Here is a 22,471-nt window from a genome sequence, read left to right as displayed (position 1 = left end):
GGAGAGGCCACAGCAGTGAGAGGCCCGTGTACCGCAAAAAAAAAAAGAAAATGGGAAACTGATCCAGGAGACATTTTTATCATTGGCAGTATGCCTTGAGGTTCAATGAGTTGGGCAAAACCGCATGAGACTTTGGGAAGGAAACAACAGATTTATTTCAGTTGGTGCAGACAATCTTTGAGAGTCAGCTGGCAAGTATCATGTTATAGTTGCTTCTCGGAGAAAATGAAAAACCCGGATCCACTGGCAAAGGGCTTACCAACTGCTTGAGGTTCACTTCTTGGGGAAGTCCCCGAAGGCCAGGTCTAATTCTCCTTGTAGCTTACCCATCTGGAGATTCTATTCTAGTGGACCACCATTGGACTAAGTACTAGATTCTAGTCTAGACTCTGCCACCAGTTCTGTGTGTCCTTGGGCAAGCTATAGCCCCTCTTTAAGTGTTTCCTTAGCTGCGACAAAGGATTTGGGACTAAATCACTTTCCCGAAGTGTGGCTTTGGTTACATTCTTAGTATATGTGCTGCTGAAATGAGCATGCAAGGGTGTGTTTTTTATACTATTGATGGTACGTGAGATGATTTTTGCTGGATGAATACTTTTCGCTTATTCTATATTTTAATGTGTATTAATGAAAACATAACTAGCATATTAGACCTATGACTTCATGGATGATGTCGCTTAGGGTGATATTTAAAGTGGATGTGATTTTTTTTAAGCTTTTAAGAAAAATCTTAGGGGAGCAGTAGTTGGGATGGTAAATGGATATGTAAGATCATAAAGGTTGTGTAGGAATGGCTGAAGTTTATAAGTTCTGAGACTCTAATTCTAGTGCAGTGATGTGGCACCTTCATGAAGACTTTGTGGTGATGGACACAATAGGACAGGTCCAAATATGAGTGACTTTAAAAACTTGCCTAACTCAAGCAAATTGACAGATTTATATTTGTGCATTCATGGTGAAAATGCCTATAAGTTGGTTGTGTAGAGTTTAAATTATCGTAGACATTAGTGGGGGTGGCTTTTCTTAAATAATAAAAAATGAATAATGTTGCTTCCTCTTTCACTTTTAGGAATTTCCTTGAAATCTGGATTGATCTTTAGTTCCTTTCACTCTTTGCTGTTGGAACTCACCATTGTAGGAGTTAGGGGTTCCATTTGTTCGTTGGGGAGGGAGAAAAGGCCATCCCTGTCTCTTGAACACATGCCTGTGCATGTGTTCTAGGTTCTGGAAGGCCGAGACTCTGTCGCATTCTAATGATCTATACGTTACTTCTTGCTGTTAGCTACTTTAAAGGTGCAGTGTGATGTGTGCCCTAAAATGAAGATAAACGCTGAGGCAAGGTTTATTTAAAATTTCATTTCACTTTTTGTTGTTTTGGTCATAACTCAGTGTACTGGGGGTCTTGAGAAGTAAAATGAGCAGTGGTAGAAATGAAATAAACTTGTGGGAGGTACTTTCTTTTTAAGCAAAAACCCAGAATAAGAATGAAATCTTGATTGCATAATAGGAGCCAAGGAAGCTGCTTTCAGATGTAGTCTATGGTTCCTTGAGTTTTTCTTTTCTTTTTTTTTTTTAAGCCTTAATTACCTGTGTTCCCTTGACACTTTCTGTGTATATTAACGCTGTCATCTTTCATTATCTACATTTGGTTGTTAGCCTCTGTTCTGCAAGTGATTTTGTTCTGTAGTTACCTCAACGTAAAGGGCCATGCATCTGGTATAGCTCCTTGTCATAAACTGTTGAATGTTTCAAATTGTAGTTTTTAAAAATTGCTATAAAGATGGTTCCAAGTCTGTTATCTTTCTGTGTTATCTAGTCAAGATTAGGTTAAAAAAGAACAAAATGGGGACAGTGATGTAACCCAAGATTTTTTTTCTCCTTCATTTTTTTCCTTCATTTATTTAATACAAAGTTTCGACATGATTTCATGATGGGAAACTCTAAGATGTTTCCCGATTGAGGTGGAATCTAATGTTCCAAGCCAGAAACTCTCAAACTTTGTAAATTTTGGTTTTGTCATTCATACTATCTTCTCTCCTGAGAAGTAGTGACCTGTGTTATTTGGCACATTGGAAAAGGGAAAAAGCCTGTACTCAGGGCTATATTTTGCAATATTAAAAATCTCTTTTCTTTCTAAAATCTGTTTCATGACATGCATGACATTCATCCTTTGCACAAATTCACAAGACCCACCTTACTAAAGGTAGACGTCAGGTTTCTGACAGAGTCCATTTCCCTTGGTGCAGAGGCTAGTCATTATTTATAGATAATTGCTGATGAGTGTGGAGATATTCTGAAAGGGGATATGCAGGGGTTGTGACATTTACCTTTGGTCTATAGACTAGGATTTGCAAACCTAGAGTGAGGTTGTTTAATACCTTCTCTTCTTGGGAAATTGCCATTGGATCAATGAGTCTTGGTTAAGATTTCTTGAGGGCAGCTGAATAGTTGGGCTTTTAAAGATGAAAGCCACATAAAGAACTATACAAATAATTATCTCTGTGGTAGTATAATCCCCATAGAAGTATAAGCATTCAAGACCATACATTTAAAAAGATAAATATAATTTTGAGTCAGAATGAAAGATGTGCAAACATAGTGGTAGAGTTCAGACCATTCTTACATGTTTCCAGCACCACTTTGGTTTTCTTATGGCAGACTAACCTTTTAATTCATCTGGAGTCTTTTCACTTCTAAAGTAAAGCCCTTTTAGGATGCTGGAAACTTGAACTTTCATGGTTACCTTCAAGTCAAAAAAAAAGGTGTACTCGAACACTTTCTTTATTAACTCTTGACTTTAAATCTCCCTGTCAAAGAACCGGAATTGCTTAATTTATCAGAACATTTGCTTTTCTAAGTTTCCAGCTCACAACCATTCTGTGGCATAGCAGAAAGAGATAATAAAAAGTTAAGCAACAGGTAAAAATCTTTTCCTGTAGCCTTTTCCCCATTTGGAAGCAGTTTTTCCTTCCCTCTGAAGCAGTTTGGCCTAAGCTCCTCCTTTTTCTGATTTGAAGCTTTACTATTTGCATACAATGCTTAAATTGACTCACTCAACACCAAGTTCTGAACATCTCCAAGTATTTAGTACTTTTGACTCAGGCTGCTTAAGCAAAAGATTACAATAGAGGCTTAACAGGACAAAACCTTTAAAAACACACTTTAATGGTACTCAAGGTTTCCAAACAGATACAAACTATTTTCTAAGAAGAACCAGACTATGTAGTTTTCAAGTTAGACATATGAGCAAGGAAGCAGCTTTCCCAGATGGAATGTGGATCATTCACAGAGAACTTCTGAAACTCAAAACTTGTCTTCTAGATCTTGGCCTCCAAACTTGATTCTCTCATCACTGACTTCAAAGTGAAGTATGTGTAATCTGAATTTTTCTTAAGGGCGAACTCTAGGATTGGATGCATGTTGCTTCAGGAAAAATAAATATGTTTATATGTTGCCAGTTTTTCATTCCAGTAAATTTGAGTGCCTTTTGTGGACCTTGTTCTTAAGGACCTTATGGTATGAAAACAGATAGAACAACAAATAGAAAATGTTGTGAAACCTGTGCCCAAAATGTTAGTGCTATAAATGAAGGTGTGAAGGGACAAAGAGGGTCTAGGTCAACTTGAAGGAGTCAGGAGAGGAGTCCTGTGAGAAGTAAAATCTGACCTGGGCTCAAAAGACCAAGACTAGAGAGAGGAAGCATTCCAAGCGCAGGTAACAGTATGTGTAAAACTACAGAGGCATGAGAGGCCATGGCATCTTGGGGAATGGCACATGTTTCAGTATGCCCGAGGGATGTGGAATGAGAGCGGGAGAATGACAGTAATTGAGGCCAAATTCAGAAGAGCCTTGTATGCCTTATTAAATTTGGATTTTATTTTGTAGGTGAAGGGGAGCTATTAAATAATTTTGAGTAGGGACATGGCATATTCACACGGGCTATATGTGTGTTAAAAAGATCAATCCAGTGGCAGTGTGGAAGACACTGGAGGGAGCAATCCCAGAAGTAGGTAAACTGTGAGAATACTGCAGTAAAGGTGGCAGGGGGCTGAACTGTAAAATTAGGGAGTTAGAATTTACAAAGTTTGGCATAATCTGATGAAAGTTTACTGCTTGCATGTCCCACATGGGTTTTAGGCTCAAGGGTGCTCTGCTCCATACAGTCCCTCAGGGACCCAAGCTGATAGGGGTTCCACTCTCGTGTGCTGTATCGTGTGCTGAACTGTCTTGGTCACCATGGCAAGGGAAGAGATGGCTGGGATGTCATATGCCAGCTCTGTGCTTGGGCTGGGAAATAAGTATCACATCTGTCTACAGCTCACTGTGTCATTTCTGCCTACAGCTGTTTGGCCAGAAATAGATACATTTCCCCATCTAACTGAAGAGGCTGGGAAACTGGGGGAGCTGATGGAATGTTGGCTGAGCTTCTCTGTCTGTGCTACAGTGTAGGGACTTGAGTAAGGTACTTTATTTCTGAGCTTATTTCCTCTTCTGTAAAATAGGAATATCAAGAGTACCGGCCTCAGTCCCAGAGACTCTTTTAGGAGGATCCCCAAGACACTTTCATAGGATCTGGAAGATCAAATTCTCTTCTTAATAATACTAACATCATTTGTCCTTTATACTGTCATTCTCCCATGAGTTTTATAGAGGCTACATGACATGTTATATCACAAAAGATTGAATGGAGAAGCATATATGGGAAATGAGCTGTCTTCTTTTAAGCCAGACCTTAGGGACACTTGCAAAAGTGTAAAACAGTGTCACTCTTCTCATTAAGTTTTTGGAAATACAGTTATTTTTCATAAAAATGTTGTTTATGTTAACATGCCATGGTTTATTATTGATATTTTATTTATTTATATTTTTTAGAGGCTATCATTTTTTTTCCTATACGGACTTCCCCTTTTCCTAAGTCTTCAATATTTTATTCTTTGTACTATACATACTTCGATAACCTTGCTTAAAATGCATACATATGTCATATGGTAACACATGGTGTGTATTTTTTAATAATTTAATTTTTTTAAGATTTTTTTTTTATGTGGACCATTTTTAAAGTCTTTATTGCATTTGTTACAATATTGCTTCTGTTTTGGTTTTTTGGCCAAGAGGCATGTGGGATCTTAGCTCCCTGACCAGGGATCAAACCCATACCCCCTGCATTGGAAGGTGAAGTCTTAACCACTGGACTGCCAGGGAAGTCCCCAGTTTTTATTTTATATTGGAGTATAGTTGATTAACAATGTTGTGTTAATTTCAGGTGTACAGCAAAGTGATTATACATATACATGTATCCTTTTTCTAATTCTTTTCCCATTTAGGTTATTACAGAGTTCCCTGTGCTATACAGTAGGTCCTTGTTGGTTATCTATTTTAAACATAGCAGTGTGTATATTATTGATATTTTAAATGAAGTAATACAATTTTTTTTTTTTTTTTTTTTTGCTGTACTCGGGCCTCTCACTGTTGTGGCCTCTCGCATTGCGGAGCACAGGCTCCGGACGTGCAGGCTCAGCGGCCATGGCTCATGGGCCCAGCCGCTCCGCAGCATGTGGGATCTTCCCAGACTGGGGCACGAACCCGTGTCCCCTGCATCGGCAGGCGGACTCTCAACCACTGCACCACCAGGGAAGCCCAAGTAATACAATATTTTTAAATTTCTCAGTTTAAAAAAGTACCAACCTCCTAGGGTAGCTGTAGGGATTAACTTCTGTCACGACTATAAAATGCCTAGCATTGTGTCTGGCACAATAACTATATTGGAGGGAACCTTTAAGTTTCATCTTGAGCTTTTCTTACTATGGGTCATATCTAATTAGTGGATTATAACCAACAATTAAAAACCAAATAAAAAAAAAGAAATAGCATAAATCAGAGTTCATCACTGAAGTGAGAGTAAATACTGCTTAATGAGTGGTATGTGTGTGTATATACATGTGCATTTGGTCAGCATGTAACGTGTTTCTTACTGAAGGTCGCAGTTCAAGTTGGAAAGACAGTGGTTTAGTTCAAGCTCTCATTTTGCAGTGTCTGAAAGACTTACGCATACTAAACAAAAAAATGACTGTACTGTAGTATGTTTTTTTGAAAGAGGCAGTTTAAACTCTGTATTTTTCAAAAGTGGGCTTGAGAAGCATTATCCCTAATTTTGAGAAAGAGTAGAACATGGTTTGAATTTAGAAAGTGTTTATTAGATGCCAGTTAGCCCTTTTCATGCTGCCATATACACTTCCTGCCTTCTTGGAACTTTAATCCAAGATGTGGTCACTAAAACAGTAACATCTTTTCTGTGCTTGTCATTTCTGACTATCTGCTTGAGAGCCATGAATGTTTATGTTCCATAGGAATAAATAATGTACAATGCATTCAAGTCTTGAATGCATAGTAGAAATAATTGTCTGTTATACTAGAATGTCATCATAGACAATAAAAAAAATTCAGTCAGAAGAACTTACTGAGGAAGGAGTTAATGAAATATTTTCCTTTCTTTTTTTTAAATTTTTTTCGGCCTGGAAGAAACAAGTATCAAAGTTGTATTTAAGATTAAGTGACTTCTCGTAATGAGTAGTGATGTCAGCAAACTGATGTACAGTGAGCAACATGCTGTGTCTTTTTTGGAGCAGTGGTGGATAATAGTTAACGCTTTCATTTTGATAAGCCCATTGGTGACACTGAGTAGTACCCTGGGTGAATAGGAGTTAATACTGGCTGCCTGGCAGAAGTAGATTTGTTATATAATTTATGGTACCCAGAAGCCCTTTGGGGAGGTCTTTATTACTATCCTGACAGTATCCATCTAGGCCTGGAGATTAATTTTTGTTGTTCTCATCTAGTTCTGCCAGGCTGATTCTCATAACTGAAAGGGTAGCAACTTGCTGTTAAATGCTGGCACTTGGCTTTTGCTTTTGACACAAAGGTATGTTAATCAAGAATGGGTGTTAGGAATCCGGAAATGTTTCAGTTAGTGATTTATTATAGTTTAGAGGCTTTTCTTCCCAGTTAAACTGATTTAACTTCTGAAAAATGAGTCAATTCAGGGTTTCAAACGTTTCCTCTTCAACTAGCCTCAAAAAACGTTTATTAGCGTTTCTGTCTTGTAAATTGCTGCTGCAATTCATTTGTGTTAGTCCTGCCACTGCTGAAACAAATGCAGAAGGAGTGTCAGTTTAGTTTTCCATCGTCTGTTACATGGACTTCTTAACTCTATTACTGGTGGACGTCCACTGTTAGTTAAACAAGCCTGTACTATTTTTTAATGACTCACTGAGAAGTCATGTGGTGGTGTGATCCCTGTCCCCAGCTACCAGCACTTAAACTTATAATTTTCAATGTATTGTGTTAAAACAAACTTCTAATTCTGGCTATTTTTCCTTTCAGTTTTAAGCCTAAGGTTGGAAGCTCTATTTTTATAAAATACTCTCCTAGAAAAGTTGCTGGTGTTGCTACCCCTGGGGGTGGGGAGAGAAAGAGCTGACTGTTTCACATGCCTAGGCAGAATGTGTGGGCTGGCCTGCCAGCCAGCAGAGGTGGAATCTGCCCTTTGCTTCTTGGCAAGTACGTCTGGCTTTGAAGGCCCTGATTAGGATTTTAGGTCTTGTCCTTTTCTTGCTGTTATATGAAACGTAGTGTATTGTCTCCCGTGGTTCTAAAGAGATGGAGGACCTCGATGGTCCACATCCCTTATCATCTTTGACAAGGTACGTGCTTCATCCCTCAGACTTAAAAGCCAATCTGTCATCAAGCGAATTTTAAAAATTACTACAGTGGAACAAGATGGGTTAAGAAGTGTAAAACTGGCTGTGAGTTCTGTGTTCACTATGTAGGATGCGAAAAAGCTGCTGGCTTTTGCCCTTGCATCTCTAGACACCTTAAATGTGATTTCTGTGTTTATTGCGGTAGAGAAGAAGCAGTTCAGACCAGCAGCAGAAGGTTTTGCACTGACTTCACCTGCTTGGCAAATCCTTGGAACTTCCTAGAGTGCTGCATGGCTATGGCTTGAATAAACTGTCTGGACTTTCACCCTTGCTCAAGGGAGAGGCAGGAATGATTTCCATTATTATGTGAATTTTTTCCCAGGGACTAAGGTACAGGTCAAAAAGAGGCACTATAGGATGAACATCTCCCAATTTCAGCTTCAGATTTTGGCTTTTGCTGTGTTTGAGGTGAAAATTAGCTTGTGGAGTGAGGAGAGATGGAGCTGATACTGCTGAGAAGCTGTGTTTGTATCACATTATATGGTAACTGATGAGGTAGGGAGTAATTGGAACAATGAGACAATTTTCTACTTTCTCTTTGAAGGTAGTGGGGTGTTGAGAGGCAAGGCATTCAGGAGGAATTGGACCTTAGGAACCAGCTCTTGAGTGGTGAAATTAAGTTCTACTGTACATTATTAGGGCTCAACTTCCTTTACTGTTGAGTATTTGATAACGTCATCATATAATTAGAATTGGTATGAATAGCTGTCAGATGATATTGAGAACTATGTGCTAGGGACAATGCTGAATATGCCATGCTCATCATTTATTCAAGCATGAGTTAATACATTTAAAATGTGCATGGACTAGTGCCTTGGATAGAAGTGCCCAACAAATATCAGTGATTATTATTTATTCAGGAGATATTTACCAAAACATTTGCTTACATGACAAAGCTTAGGTGCACAGCCAAAGTGGTGAATGAAATAAAATCCCTGCTCTTGTGGAAGTTACCTTCTAGTAGGGGGAGCGGACAACAAATAAGTTAACAAACAAGAATTTCAGAGAGTGGTATGTGCTGAAGAAATAAAATAGTGTGCTGGATCAGAGGGAGAGGGCACTTTAGATTGGTTGGACAGGGAATGCATCTCAGCATTTGAAGGAGATGCATCTGATAAGAAGGAGCCATTTATTCTTCACAGTGACCCTTTGTCCCAATTTTCAGGTGAGAAAACAGAGGCGCAGGGTGACTAAGGATGTGCTGGGAAGTGAATAGAGCTGGGCTGTACAGACCCAGTCATTCTGCATCCAAAGCATGTCCTATCCTTCCCAGAAAGGTAGCTGTAGGAGCTGCAGTATCTGCAGTTGGTTTTGAGTGAAGGAAATGAATGTGGTTGCAGTGCAGGTAAAACCCTCATGCAGTTCAAAAAAGTTGCAATTTTATGGACCCTCAGTTATGGGGTGCAAAATTTGAGTATGAGTGTGTGTACATATGTACAGCTTATTTTGGGATCCAAAGCTGTCTTCCGATTTTAAAAGGTGGTGACAAAAAGAGCTTGTGGCATTGCTGCTTTATTTTAGGATTTTCTCATATTGTTTTTTTGGAAAATAGGGCCTACCTGCTAAGGCAGAGTTTATTGTTTTGTGTGTGTGTTATTTATTTATGGCTGCATTGGGTCTTCGTTGCTGAGCGTGGGCTTTCTCTAGCTGCGGCGAGTGGGGGCTACTCTTTGTTGCGGTGCGTGGGCTTCTCATTGCAGTAGCTTCTCTTGTTGCAGAGTACGGGCTCAGTAGTTGTGGCTCGCGGGCTCTAGAGCGCAGGCTCAGTAGTTATGGTGCACGGGCTTAGTTGCTCCGTGGCATGTGGGATCTTCCCGGACCAGGGCTCGAGCCCATGTCCCCTGCACTGGCAGGCGGATTCTTAACCACTGCGCCACCAGGGAAGTCCCAGGGCAGAGTTTTAATAGACAGCATTGCAATTGGCCATTAGGTGGTGGCAATTTTGTCAGATCAGTATGGGCGGGAAGTGGGTGGGAACTGGGCTGGAATCATAAGATGTCTTACTTTGCCAAGCCTGTAATACCATGATGCCAGCCACCAGGTATAAAGCTCTATTTTTTATATGATTATCTGCTTATCTTTACCCATGTTAATGTACCCTTTGGCCTCATGCCATATGAGTGCACATTTGTGAAATAAGTAACTTGAAGAAAAAGGCTCAAACCTTGGGGCCTCGAGTTTCAACCAACAGGGAATGTATTTCCAATAAAGACACACTAACATGGGCATTTCCTGTCACCGTCTTCAAAACCTGAATGCTTTCTAAATAGGCTCTTCAGTACTTGAAACCAAAGAGAAATTGTTTCAATAATAGTCATTGAAACCAAGAGGGTAGCAAAGTTCTGGTCAGGTCTGGTCTTTCAGTTTCATAGGATGTGGTTTAGATCAAATAACCTATTTTAGTCGGAAGATTGATCATGTTATTGCATAGGGAAAGACTTCCAAGAGCTTTTGCTTTACGGCCTTTCACGTGGTGTCTGAATGCTGGGAGGAGGTTCCTCCTTGGGAACATGAAGATGACAGAAGTATACACAATAGAAAAAAGCAGCTGTAAGTGCTCTGTGGCATATTTGCTTGAAGGAGGCTTAAGGTTGTAAGAATTGCAATTGGAAAGGTTCTTTTTCTCATTAGTCATACCATCTTTCAAATTCTTTTGAATAGCATTATCATGGTCCACCCAGTTGTAACGGAATTTTATAGTTTGCTCGAGTTTGGGATCATTGGTCTTAGGGTTCAGCTCAGGGGTCTCTTGATACATTGGGTTGAAATTGTGGCCTAGTAAGTTGGTCTTTGACCATGGTATCAGATCTTCTGTTTCTTTGCTCTGTGAGTAGAAGAGGTCTAAGTGACAGCTGTGTCTTGGTAGGGACTCTCTGTTGTGACAGAAAACCTGACTTCTGGCTTACGAAAAAGGAGAATTAATTGGCTCATACAACTGTAAAGTTCAGGCTTTGATCTGACTTAGGTACAATTAGATTCTGGGTGCAAATAATGCCTTTGAAACTGATTTTCTCTTTGTCTCTTGGTAGTGATTTTATTCTGGTGTCTTACATGCATTTGAGGTGAGACCCATCTGATAAGAAGAGACAGTTTAACTCTCACAGTGACCCTTGGATAGGCATTATTATTTTCCCTGGTGCTCTTTCTGGCAAGATGACCAAAGCAGCTCCAACCTCCTTTGCTTTCGGTGCTAAGATTCACTTTGTCTGACTTAGGTTACCTGCATATTCCTGGCCCAATCATTGAAGCCAAGGGCATAGGAGGCTTTGGTGGGCTTGAGTCACATGGTCCATTATGAGCCCCACCCAACTTACATGACCAAGAGTGAGGGAGAGGAATCTTCTAGTGAAAATTGGTGGCCACCTGATGAAGAACCTGGAGGCTGGGGGAGCAGACAAGTCTGTGCTGTAAGCGATAATATCCTTTGGTCCAGTCTGAAGCTAGAAAGCCATATAATAAGTCTGTGGTCTAAATCCAGCCTATTAACCGTCTCAAGGGTGCCACAGTTCCATTTTGAACGAGGCTCTTGCTCCCTGGGCATGTGATTCACTCAGTTTCAAGTCCATGGGTCAGACCCTTCTACCCCAACGCTAAACCTATGATAAGAGGACCTCATTAGACCTTAGGATGGGCGTTATCTTTTTTGTGTGTGTATGTGACATAGGGGAAGTTTCATTTTCTTTTCAAAGAATAAATTGGGGAAATGTAGGTATAATTGAAACATACCCTTATGATTAATCTCTTCCTGTCCCCCACACCGTACCCCACCCCCATCATTTAACAACACTGTCTTGAAATCCTTGGAGCCAAAATTGTTGGATTTGTCAGTCTTTTGATGTGATTTACAATGAAGCAAATGGTCTCTCTCTTGTTTTCCATCCTCCTTTGGCAGTTTGATATTTTTTCTTAAATATGTCTTAAAGTGCTTTTGGTAAGGTGTTTTTTTTTGGCTTTTTTTTTAAGAAATTGAATTAGTTGACACATATTACAAGATGGTGTAAATACTCCCAGTACACTCCCATTGTGTAAGTTGACACTACTTTTTTTGAATTCACATTGAATATTATATATATAATATTTTTTTGCACAGTCTTTGATCTGTTGTTCCACTTCTAGGAATTTATTCTCAGGAAATAATTACAAATGTGCTGAATTTTAGCTGCTATTCTGCTTATTATCCCAGTATTATTTATAATAGTGAGCTATTGGAAGCAAACTAAATGTCCAACAATGAGAGTTTATTTTAAATTGACAAATTATCAATGAAAGACCTATCTGGCTATTAAATCTGTTTTAACAGAGAGTCTCAACCTTTCTGTAACCCCTCTGCAGTGCAGCACCAAATTTTTGACAGATTGAGTAGTAGGCTATAAATAGTTTATGGGTTGTGTGAAATAGCTGGTGTGTCAGTGGTGATACCAGTACTGCCATTGAATGCTGCTCTTTTAAAAGCATTTGATGAGAGAAGATTTATATGAAAAAGTATAAAATGGAAACATTTGCAAAATAGAATGTACAATACAACCCAGTTTTGTTTAAAAGTTCAATGTGTGTAGTATGAACATGCATGTATTTACTTAGGTGTGCCATCCATATGTGTTTATGTAAAACACTGAAAGGATATACTCCAAAATATTAATTGTAGGTGGTGGGATACTAGGGGACTTTTTTCTCTTTATGCTTCTCATATTTTCTAAACTTTACAGAATAACTATGTAATGCTTTTGAATTTGGCAGTGGGTAAGAAAGTCTTAGTGGCCTTAGTTCTCTGACCAGCTTACTGATGTGGTTGAAAACGGATATTCTTTTATTATACAGATCTTTTTTCTGTCCCTCTTCCTCTTCCCATCTACTATGCATTAGCAATCAGCTTCCATCATGGGCCTCTAGGAAAAAACTGATAAATGTGGCCTTAATGAATTTGGATTTTTTTTTTTAAAAGAATTAGCAAACATCACACTAACCATGTGATGAACCTGAGATCTATTTAGAAGAAATGTGGCTCTAGAAACCACATCTGTACATTTGTGGTCATTCAGGTGCCGCTCTAAGATGTCTGCATGCACTCATTTATCATCTTTATATTGGGTTCCTTTCTCATCTTTTGACTCATTTCATAGTTTCCTTTCTTGCCTTTCTTTTACTTAGATGCAAAGACCAAATCTCAACTCCAGTTAACTATTTTTCAGTCAGTTATTGACTACTGAATTCCTCAGGTGACTGAAAGGTGAACAGTTGATGTGGTAATTGGGTGTTTGAGGACTAATTATCTACAATCTGGTAGACCTCCAGGGTGGCTGGTATCCATATGCTAATTGGAAGCAGGGAAGTGGTGCCTAACCAGTGGTTTTACCTTCAGTATGGCCTAATGAGGCTGTGTCCTGAAGATAAGCTCCAAGCTAAAACCAGAGATAAAGAGTATAGCATATAGCAGGCATGCCATTTTTATTATGGTACCACAGAGCACAAATCCAAGACAGCCCTCTGGTTTTAAACAGGGAAAGTTAGTTAATGAAAAACCTGGTGCAGAAACAAAAAGAGTGGCCAACCTAGAAATCTGGTGCCCGTTAATGATGCGTACTTTGCAAATAAGTGGACAGTCTGACTTGTCCAGATCAATAGTGACAGCAAAATTATTCCAAGTGTGGGTCAGTAGAATAATTCAGCTCTTTTTTGGTTGTTTTGAGTCATGTGGGATTAAACATGTAGCAGCTCTGGAACCCAGAGGCCAAAAATGCTTGATTCTTTGGTATTTGGAAACTTTATAGTATACGTGTGTGTTGGCTTGGTTGTATTTGGCAAGTAGTATTTGTTCTTGCGAGCCCACACTGACTTCAGTCCTCAGACCTCAGTTGTATATATATATCCTTAGTATATCTGAAGTATGCAAGGTAAGGAATGTAAGAACCCTTTAAAAAGAAAAGAAAAATTCTTTTGTACAAAGCTGACTGGTCTTAGTCCTGTGACCTAAGATTATTTTACAGAAATATAACCAATTGGTTTATTTTCTTTTTTAAAAATTTTACTTTTCCTCCATCCCTCTTTCTGCACTTTTGAGATTGGTTGATGTAGAAAGTCTTGTGTTCCTACCCCTCCCTAACTGGAACTGCTGTTTTAGCTTGCTGCTTGCAGTACATTTTAGGACAGAAAGTCTTTTAAAAGCATGAAAATAGCAGACGCGTCTCATTTGCTTTGGCAGGGGAAACAGCTTTTCCTCCCAAGTAGCTCTAGGTAAGACCTAGTCTCCAAAGGTGCTCTTGTAAGTCCCAAGTTCCAAATGACAGCAAGCAGAAGACTTTGCATTTTAAAGTACTCCCTCAGTCTTTCCTTCTGTTATTTTTGCAAGTTTACTTTCTAGGAAGTAGTTTATAAATGGACACCACCCATTTCCCAACTTTTTCTCAGGTCATTCAGCATCTGCAGCTGCCAGTTGGGATCAAGAGGCTCTTGTGGTCTTGCTTTGAGACTCCCCAGGGGGATGGCTTCTGCTAGTACAGCTGCTTCAGCCCCTGGCAGCTGGATGTCTGGCATATATAGTAAGAAGTAAAATCATGCGCCCAACTAGCTATACAGACTGTTTGGATGGAAGTTGGAAAGATGGGTTTCTTATTGCTATAATATGTAGAAGCACCAACATTCGTCAGTGGCTTCTTGCTTCTGAACAGACCCTAGATGGGAACAGAATGGGAGGGGTGGATTGGATCAGTTCCTTCTCTCAAGAGTAGATCTCAAGTGCCTTGCTGACACTGGATTTTGGTGCCAGCCTTTGCCCCCTGTTTTTTAGCTCCCAGCCAGCTATAACAGTGAGCCAGCTTGCTCTGTTTTCCATACATCAGGGCCTATTCCTGACCCTGCAGAGTTCAAACTAAGATGATTAGGACAGGGAAGCCTGCAAAAACAGTGTAATCTTTTACCTCTTGTTCAGATTGGAGTAGCTCTGCTTTCTGTGTCTTTTTGGACTTTTCATTTTCCCTTGGCTCTAACAGGCTTGGGCAAGAAGTATGAGAGCTGTTCACTGAGGAGGCAAAATGCCTGTCCTCAGAAGGCTTGCAAATCTAGAACTTCAGCCTTTCTGGATACCAAGACGTGAAGGTAGTCCTAGAGTATTAGACTTGGAAGGATTTTAATCATGGGAACACAAACTCAGAGAGGTTAAGGGAGTTGTTCAAGGACACACATTGCTTAGGGAGATCCCAGACCGGAACTGAAGGCTTCCTGGGAGTTTACTCTGTTGACTCAGTACCTCTGGAGTACAAGCAGGTGTTGATAATGTATCTTTTCTTCTTGGGCCATCATCATCTCCTTAGGGGAAGGATATATCCTGGCATACGTCATAGCAAAGAACAGTATGTAGTGAGGCCAGTGATGTAGAATGGTGAATTTAGAATTACACTGCCTGGGTTTGAATCCGTTTTCCTGTATCACCTCAGGCCAAATCCCTTAAACTCTGTTCAGTTTCCCCTTCTGTAAAGTGAAGGTTATATTATCTTCCTCATAGAGTTGTAGTGGGTTAAATGTGATAATTCATGTCAGTCTCCTCAATACATACATGTAACTTAAAAGGTATTGCTATTAATAAACATTTTTAAATCCTGTCTCAACTTGGACCAACCAGATTGGTCCTTTTCCTTCTTCCTTTCCACTTTATGCTTCCAGTCATTGAAGACCCAGAACAAGACTCATCTTCTCTGTGAAACTTTCCCATTGAGTTGATTTTGGAGTCTTGACAGACTGGTTTTATTTCCTAGTCCCACTGCTTAGTGGTTAAGAAACCTCAGTTTTCTAATCTGTAAGGGCTCTGACAACCTAGGTTGTTGTGAGGTTTGAAGGTGATGTATGTGAAGCATATAGCCCCATGTCCCACAAATACCAATTTCTCTTCCTCAGTCCTTCCACCTTTCTTTCCATAACACTGGGCCACACTCCACTCTCCTTTCCTGTCTCCATTTGTCTTTGTGTGGTTTAGCCCTTCTTGGTCCTTCTGTTCCATAAGAGGTGACTCTGTTTCAGAGGTAGATAGTAAGTCCTAGAAGACAGGGACTTGCCTGATTGTCACTTCATGGAACTGCCTAAGAGATGGAAACAGTTTCCTGGTCTCTTCTTCTCTGGCTCTCTGGAGCCAGAGCAGCCACTGGGACCACGACCTCTGGGATTGCCCTCAGCCCAGCAGTGCCAGCGCCAGGCCTGGGGCCAGGCAGGCAGCCAAGCCCATCCTCAGGAACAGCAGCTGGGACTGGCACAGGGAGGAGGGAGGCTGGAAGCTGATGCAGGGAAGCAGTGAGGGAGAGAGGCGAAGTTAGAGCTGAGACTGAAGGAGGAAAGCTGGAGGCTGGTCTTAGTCCAGCATAAGCTGAGCAGTTACTGTCTTTCAAGTAAACCCCCAAGGCTGTGCATAGAAGTAGGTTTCCTGGTTTGTGGCTTTTTTGCCCCTTTTATTCTTCTTCTTCCTACCTTTCCTTTCTTCCCACCCCTCCTTGTCTCTCACTCCATTTCACTCATTTATGCCACTTTAGCTGAAATAGGAGAGCAGAATCACTTACTGCAAGAACAGGAAAGCTGCTGTGGGCATTTGGGGCGTCAGCATACCTGAACTGCCCCAGGAGACCTGGCCTGGCTGCTGACAAGAGCACTGTTCTAGAAGGGAGACTTGATTCTGTCACCAACTTTGTGATAATAACAACTGTAATAAAGGCTAACACTTACTGAATACTTTTTTTTTTTTTTTTTGTGGTACGTGGGCCTCTCACTGTTGTGGCCTCTCCCGTTGTGGAGCACAGGCTCCAGACGCGCAGGCTCAGCGGCCATGGCTCACGGGCCCAGCCACTCCGCGGCACGTGGGATCCCCCCGGACCGGGGCACGAACCCGCGTCCCCTGCATCGGCAGGCAGAGTCTCAACCACTGTGCCACCAGGGAAGCCCCCTTACTGAATACTTTTTATGAGCCAGATATTGGGCAGAGGATTTTACATGGGTTATCTCATTTACTCTATCCACCAGACCATGAGGTACAACTGTCCCATTAAAGTTACATGCTGATGGTCACAAAGTTGGTCCATCACCATGATTCAGATCCAGGTTTGTCTGCTCCCAGAGCTCTTCCTCTTAATGACCCTGCTCCAGTTTCTCCCTTCCTAGATAGCTCGTTGACCTCCGTGTACCTCCATTTCTCTTCCTATGAAAATGGGGGTAATTATTTCATAGAGCTACATTTATATGTAGCTGTTACAATGTACTAACACGTACAAAGTGGTATTCATTAATAATGATACTCTGTTAGTGAAATTTGGCTCTGGGGTGCTCAGATTGTGCTGAGGCTGTCCACTTCAGAGAGGTGGCAGGAGGACCACTGGCAAGTATAAATGCGTATAAATAAGTAGCAAGTTGGAAATCCTGTCTTTTGCAGATCTACAGAGCTGGAACCTAGTGGAAAGGGAATGGAGTCTGGAGCTGGCTGGAAGGCTGTCCCACGTTAGGGACAGGGAGTGACCAGCAATTCAGAGTATCCAGAGCGCACAGCAAATACCCAGCTTGATTTTATTCAGCGTCATTCACAAGTCTTATCCTGTGGAGGATCTGATTCCCCCAGGTATTTCTGACCAATGGTGCATTTGAGCAGGGTCAGTGCTGTAGTTCAAGAGACTGTTTTTGAGCAAGACCCAACTGCATGACTCAAGGCAAGGATAGGCGGCCTGTCTGGGCCTGGGGAAGCCAAAGCCTGGAGCCCATTGTTCAGATGGGACAAGCTGGGGCTTCCATCAGGCTAATCAGATACTACCCGGCTGTTAATAATGGCTGTCATATCAAGTGTTTTCTGTGTGGAGGACAGTGTGTGCCAGATACCCTTTATCTGCGTTTCCTGACTGAATCCTTACAACTGCTCTTTGAAGTAGATACCGTTTTGCAGGTTGAGGAAATTCAGGATTTGATCAGGGTCAAACATCCGGTGGCAGAGTAGGACTTTAAGACCTGAAGCTTTTAACCATGCTGGTGGGCTGAAACATCACAGGTTTAAGAACTTTGGACTAATTCTAGTCCCCGCCTCTAGTGAGACTGAGCCTAACGGCATCTTGCCTGCCTGCGTCATGGTCTTAATGCTTGCCTGGGAGAGGGCAGTTGGCTAGGATGCCCTTCTTAGCACAGGGCACAGACCATGTTTGTTTGTTTTTTTTTTCCAGTGGCTAATTGTAAAACTTGCTGCTCTGTGATTGATGTGGTGACACTCCTGAGCTTGGGACCCATCCATTGGTGGGCTTTCCCGAGGTGATCTGATGTAGGTGGGCTCAGCAGTCCAGCCTAGTGGTGAAAGGTCATGGTTTCTCAAGCCAGACATACCAGGTTCTGCTTGTGATCTTGGGTAATTTTCTTTGTGCCTCAGCTTCCCTGTCTTTAAATGGGGTTGTGGTGAGGATGTATGAGTGTTATTGTCCATAAAGTGCTTAACATAGTGCCTGGCATGGTATCAAGCGCTCAGTAATTGATGACTACTATTATTAGCTATTAGCCAGCAGCTACTGGGTCCAGGGAAACTTTCAGCTTTAAAACACTTGAAGTGCTGCCACCCTGGGACACATGGCTGAGCTCCATGATTGAGCCTGAGAAATCTCTAGGTACAGAACTATTTTCCCAAAGAAAGGGGAGACACAAAAGAAGGGAGCCCATTGAGTAATCAGGGGACCACACTTACCACCAGATCTGAAAATACTTTTTTCTGGCTTGAGACCACAACTTGCTTCAAAGAAAAGGACCAGAGTGGAGGAAAGGGGTCCAGCCTCCTGGCACTTGCTCATTGACCATCTGTCTAAATTGATCTCCCCCTCCTTTTTTTCATCTGCTGGGCATGTAAAATGCCTTCAGGTTTCAGCTGGTACTGCTGTGCCAGGTAATCAAAGATGCTCTCACGTGGAGGGCTGGTTGGGTAAATGGATTAGGGCCTCTTGGGAGGCCCATCTGTTCTGTCCCTATGTGAAGGCCTTGGCGCCAGTATTTGGACGAAGCTGATATAATGCAGCATCTGTCCAATGGGGCAGGGGTGAGTAGCCTGGGGTAGGTGGGTCAGTAGGAAACCAGGAAATCCTCTTATCCTGCCAGGTACCTGGGCTTCCCTCAGCAGCGGGAGCTGAGCAGCAAAGCCTGGTGAGTCAGCGTGCCTGGGAATTAGAGTTGCCAGTCTGTGAGCATGTGGGATCTGTGTAAGTTTGGGCCTTTTGTTTCTTTCAGCATTTTAGTCTTTAGAAACACAAATCTGGAAACCAGACCCTCCACATGGTATAGTCCTGCTTGTTTTGAGATAATTCAGCTTCAACAGTTGCTTCCCTTGTATGCTGGTCTTCTAAGAATTAACCCCTTACCTTTTAAAATTGTAACAAGTTGTGCTCATGGCTTACTAGCTATATTCTAAAAGCATAAAAAGGCTTTAAAAAACTTACTTGGGTCTGTCATTTTCCACACCAAAACCCTTCTAAGGGTTTCTGCGTGTTTTTGAAACCTAAGTGAAACTGCGAGTCTTTTTTTAAGGGCATGTATAATCATGTCTGTCATGTATTCTCTTTGAAGGTGGACAATGGGACACACCCCGATACAATGTGATTCCGGTAACTACAGGAATGATTCTGGTCGTCATTTTAAACTTGTACACTCAGAACATACCCTTAGAATTCCTTTTGAAGATAACTCTGAATTTATCCAAGCACTATTTGGAGGAAGCTAAAATTCTTTAGGTAAAGTTTAAAGCTCCAGCCTTCCATTAAAAGCACCCTTCTGCCCCACTGCCAGTCTCCTTAGAGCTTTGAATTTGGACTGTGGAGGTCCCTGACCCTAGAGCTGGAGAGCCATGGGACTGACATTGATTTGGTCTGCTTTCCCGACTGTACTTCTGGCTCCTGGTCTAAATTTCTATTAACATCATAATTTCAGAGGCTGCAGTTATTATAGCAGGTAGCAAACTTTTGTAAGTACTAAATTTTAGATGGATCTTCTAGTGGACTAGTTGAAGGTAAGAATAAGAGTCTGAGTAGATAGAGTCTTCAGAGAAATCACCTCATCCCTGGCCCAGAAATTTCTAGCAATTCTCTAAAAGCCACTTTTTCGTTTCTTAAGTAATAAATAAACCACTGTGATGTTTGTTATGTATCAGTGCAGGCTTTTCTTTTTCATCTAGCAGTTATTCTGTCATTTAGAGACTGTATTTGGGTAAATTAGCCCTTCTTTTAAAATGGAGACGCTATCTTGGAAGACTAAGCCTGCAGGCCCTACAGGACATTCACATTTAGTGTGAACTTGACTTTCCTCTACATACCACCTTGCTGGGGGTGGGGGTTAGAAAAGAAGCTCAGCGATTGGGACCCTTGGCGTGGAGAACAGTCTTGGTGGATAGAGGAAGGGTGGAGAAAGGGCATTTCACCTACTGTGCGGGTGGGTCCCAGAAAGGAATTTGAAGAAATCAAGACAAATTTTACTTTGTTATTTGGCCAGGACTCTGCCGTTAGTCTTGACTCTGCAAATTCTTTATCTCATCTTTAGGCCATTATGAAACTATATAGTTGTTTTGGATGTGGCTACCCCTTCTTCCTACTCATCCTACTTAAAAAGAACATCGGAGAATTTTGACATTAGAGACTAGAAGAGGAACCTTTTATTTGTACCTTCTGGGTTAATACAGGTCCAAATCACTTTCTTATGTGACGGCAAGTTGGCAAGACAAGTTTCCTTTGGAATATTTCTGGCAAAACCGTAGTCTTCCTTGATGCGTTCCGCACATGAATCAACTTCTTTGTGATCTATGTTACCTTGAAGAATTTTAGGAATTTTCCTTATTGGTTCTCCATATGTGCTCTAACCACTGCATTTCCAAGGTGAAGGTATGGGCTTGCGAGGGAGGTGATGATGAACCTGGGGTATTTCCCCTCGTTCATGGTTAGCTCATTGAAACAGAGTGGTGTTCCAGTGTGCAGTCCCTGGAGGGAAGCTTGCATACTCTGTCTCCCTGTCCAGCAGTGATTGCTCTCTAATTTCCTTCTAGGTTGGCTGGCTCCTCTGGCTGATGGCATGTTGAGGCACGTGGGCCAGTGGCAACAAGGGCATCCAATCCAGAGGGGGCCACTCTAGAGGCCAGGCCACCAGCATCATGGGCCAGTGTGTCACCAAGTGCAAGAATCCCTCATCAACTCTGGGTAGCAAGAATGGAGACCGTGACCCCAGCAGCAAGTCACATGGGAGGCGGGGTGCAGGCCACCGTGAGGAACAGCTGCCAGCCTGTGGCAAGCCAGGTGGGGATATCCTTGTCAATGGGACCAAGAAGGCAGAGGCTGCTACTGAGACCTGCCAGCTGCCAACATCCTCAGGAGATGCTGGGAGGGAGCCCAAGTCAAATGCCGAGGAGTCTTCCTTGCAGAGGTTGGAAGAACTGTTCAGGCGCTATAAGGACGAGCGGGAGGATGCAATTTTGGAGGAAGGCATGGAGCGCTTTTGCAATGACCTATGTGTGGACCCCACGGAATTTCGAGTGCTGCTCTTGGCTTGGAAGTTCCAGGCTGCTACCATGTGCAAATTCACCAGGTTAGTCACAAGTACTTCATGTCACCAGGTGATCAGAGGAGGGAAAGAGAGCACCATTGAGGAGTGGTGCCCAGCTAGGATAGAACTGGGTTGACTTCATAGGGTTTGGGGTAAATCTTATTTTCTTTTTCTGACCAATTTCTCTAAAGCTATTCAGCCTCTGAAGAACTGGGTACCAACCATCCTTGCCTGAAGTTAAATGAGGAATAATCCATGTTGCCACGCTGCTGCCCCGCCCCGCTGCTGTTTGACTTTTATCTTTTCTTTCACTCCTGTACTTGTCAATTCACTCACTTCCTCACTCGATGTTTATTGTACACCTATCATGTGTTAGGCATTGAGTGCCAGTATAGTGAGTGCCACTGGGGATGTGCTTCAGTAACTGCATGAAGCCAGTTGCCCCTTCTAGCTCTCTGCACATTACCCTTAGCCAGCCTATGCGCCAACAAGGACAGCTGGCCCTAGTTATCAACTAGTAGTTGTGTACATTGTCATGATCGTTCATCCCTATAGAGGTTGTTTGTGGGAGACAACATGGCAGGGTCACTGCAAGGTGTGGTTTCCAGAGCACTGGGTTATAAGTAAGAATTGACTTTGAGAACCCCTTAATACGATTTTTAGTCCCTGGGTAGGTTACTCGACAGACCTCAGACATTCTATCTTCAGCAGTTGCAGAAATCTCTGAGATGATGGTCAGTGTGAGACCATGTTGTAAGCTAAAAGTGTTATTGTTTTTTAATAACGGAACTTTGATCTCTGGTGGCAGAGTTACCCAGATTCATCCAGAATCTTTGGCTCCAAAAACTTCCCTTGGCAGTCACCAAAAATATTCCAAAAACAAACAACCCCTAGAGAATCAAAAGGAAAACAGGAAGAGACTCCCCATCTTGGAGAGTCTACAGCTTAATCACTGTTGCAGAATGGGAAGCAGAACATGGAGCAGGAGACTTTGAGTTTAGCTTTGGAAAGATGAATAGATGAGTGAATGAACCATTATCAGCTGTCTACCATATACCAGGCACTATTAGAAGCAGCTGACATATTAACTTGTTTAGTCCTCACCAGAACCCTATGAAGTAAGGTAGTATTCTCACCATTTGGCAGATGAAGAAATAGGACTACAGTTAGCGGAGGAGTTGGCATTCAAATCCAGACAGCCT

At 41.9% G+C, this 22,471-nt stretch overlaps 2 protein-coding genes across 7 annotated transcripts in view; one reads left to right on the top strand and one right to left on the bottom strand.

Moving 5' to 3' along the window:
- Positions 1-22,471, top strand: part of DCUN1D3 (defective in cullin neddylation 1 domain containing 3) — a 38,361-nt gene that overhangs the window by 10,357 nt on the left and 5,533 nt on the right. For all 6 annotated transcript variants that reach the window (XM_049699064.1, XM_049699063.1, XM_004268548.4 and 3 more), the window contains one exon: positions 20,776-21,311. In XM_049699064.1, the coding sequence (XP_049555021.1) occupies positions 20,881-21,311 (431 nt within the window). In that variant the 5' untranslated portion in view covers positions 20,776-20,880. The remainder of the gene's footprint in view (positions 1-20,775; positions 21,312-22,471) is intronic.
- REXO5 (RNA exonuclease 5) overlaps positions 6,707-22,471 on the bottom strand; it is a 68,694-nt gene continuing 52,929 nt past the window's right edge. The window contains exon 19 of the mRNA XM_049699043.1: positions 6,707-7,141. Coding sequence (XP_049555000.1) covers positions 7,084-7,141 — 58 coding nt within the window. The 3' untranslated portion in view covers positions 6,707-7,083. The remainder of the gene's footprint in view (positions 7,142-22,471) is intronic.

Source organism: Orcinus orca, chromosome 16 (genome assembly GCF_937001465.1).
Source record: "Orcinus orca chromosome 16, mOrcOrc1.1, whole genome shotgun sequence".
NCBI classification, from domain to species: domain Eukaryota; kingdom Metazoa; phylum Chordata; class Mammalia; order Artiodactyla; family Delphinidae; genus Orcinus; species Orcinus orca.
Note: the sequence above shows the minus strand (reverse complement) of the source record. Positions and strands in the feature narration are given on the sequence as shown.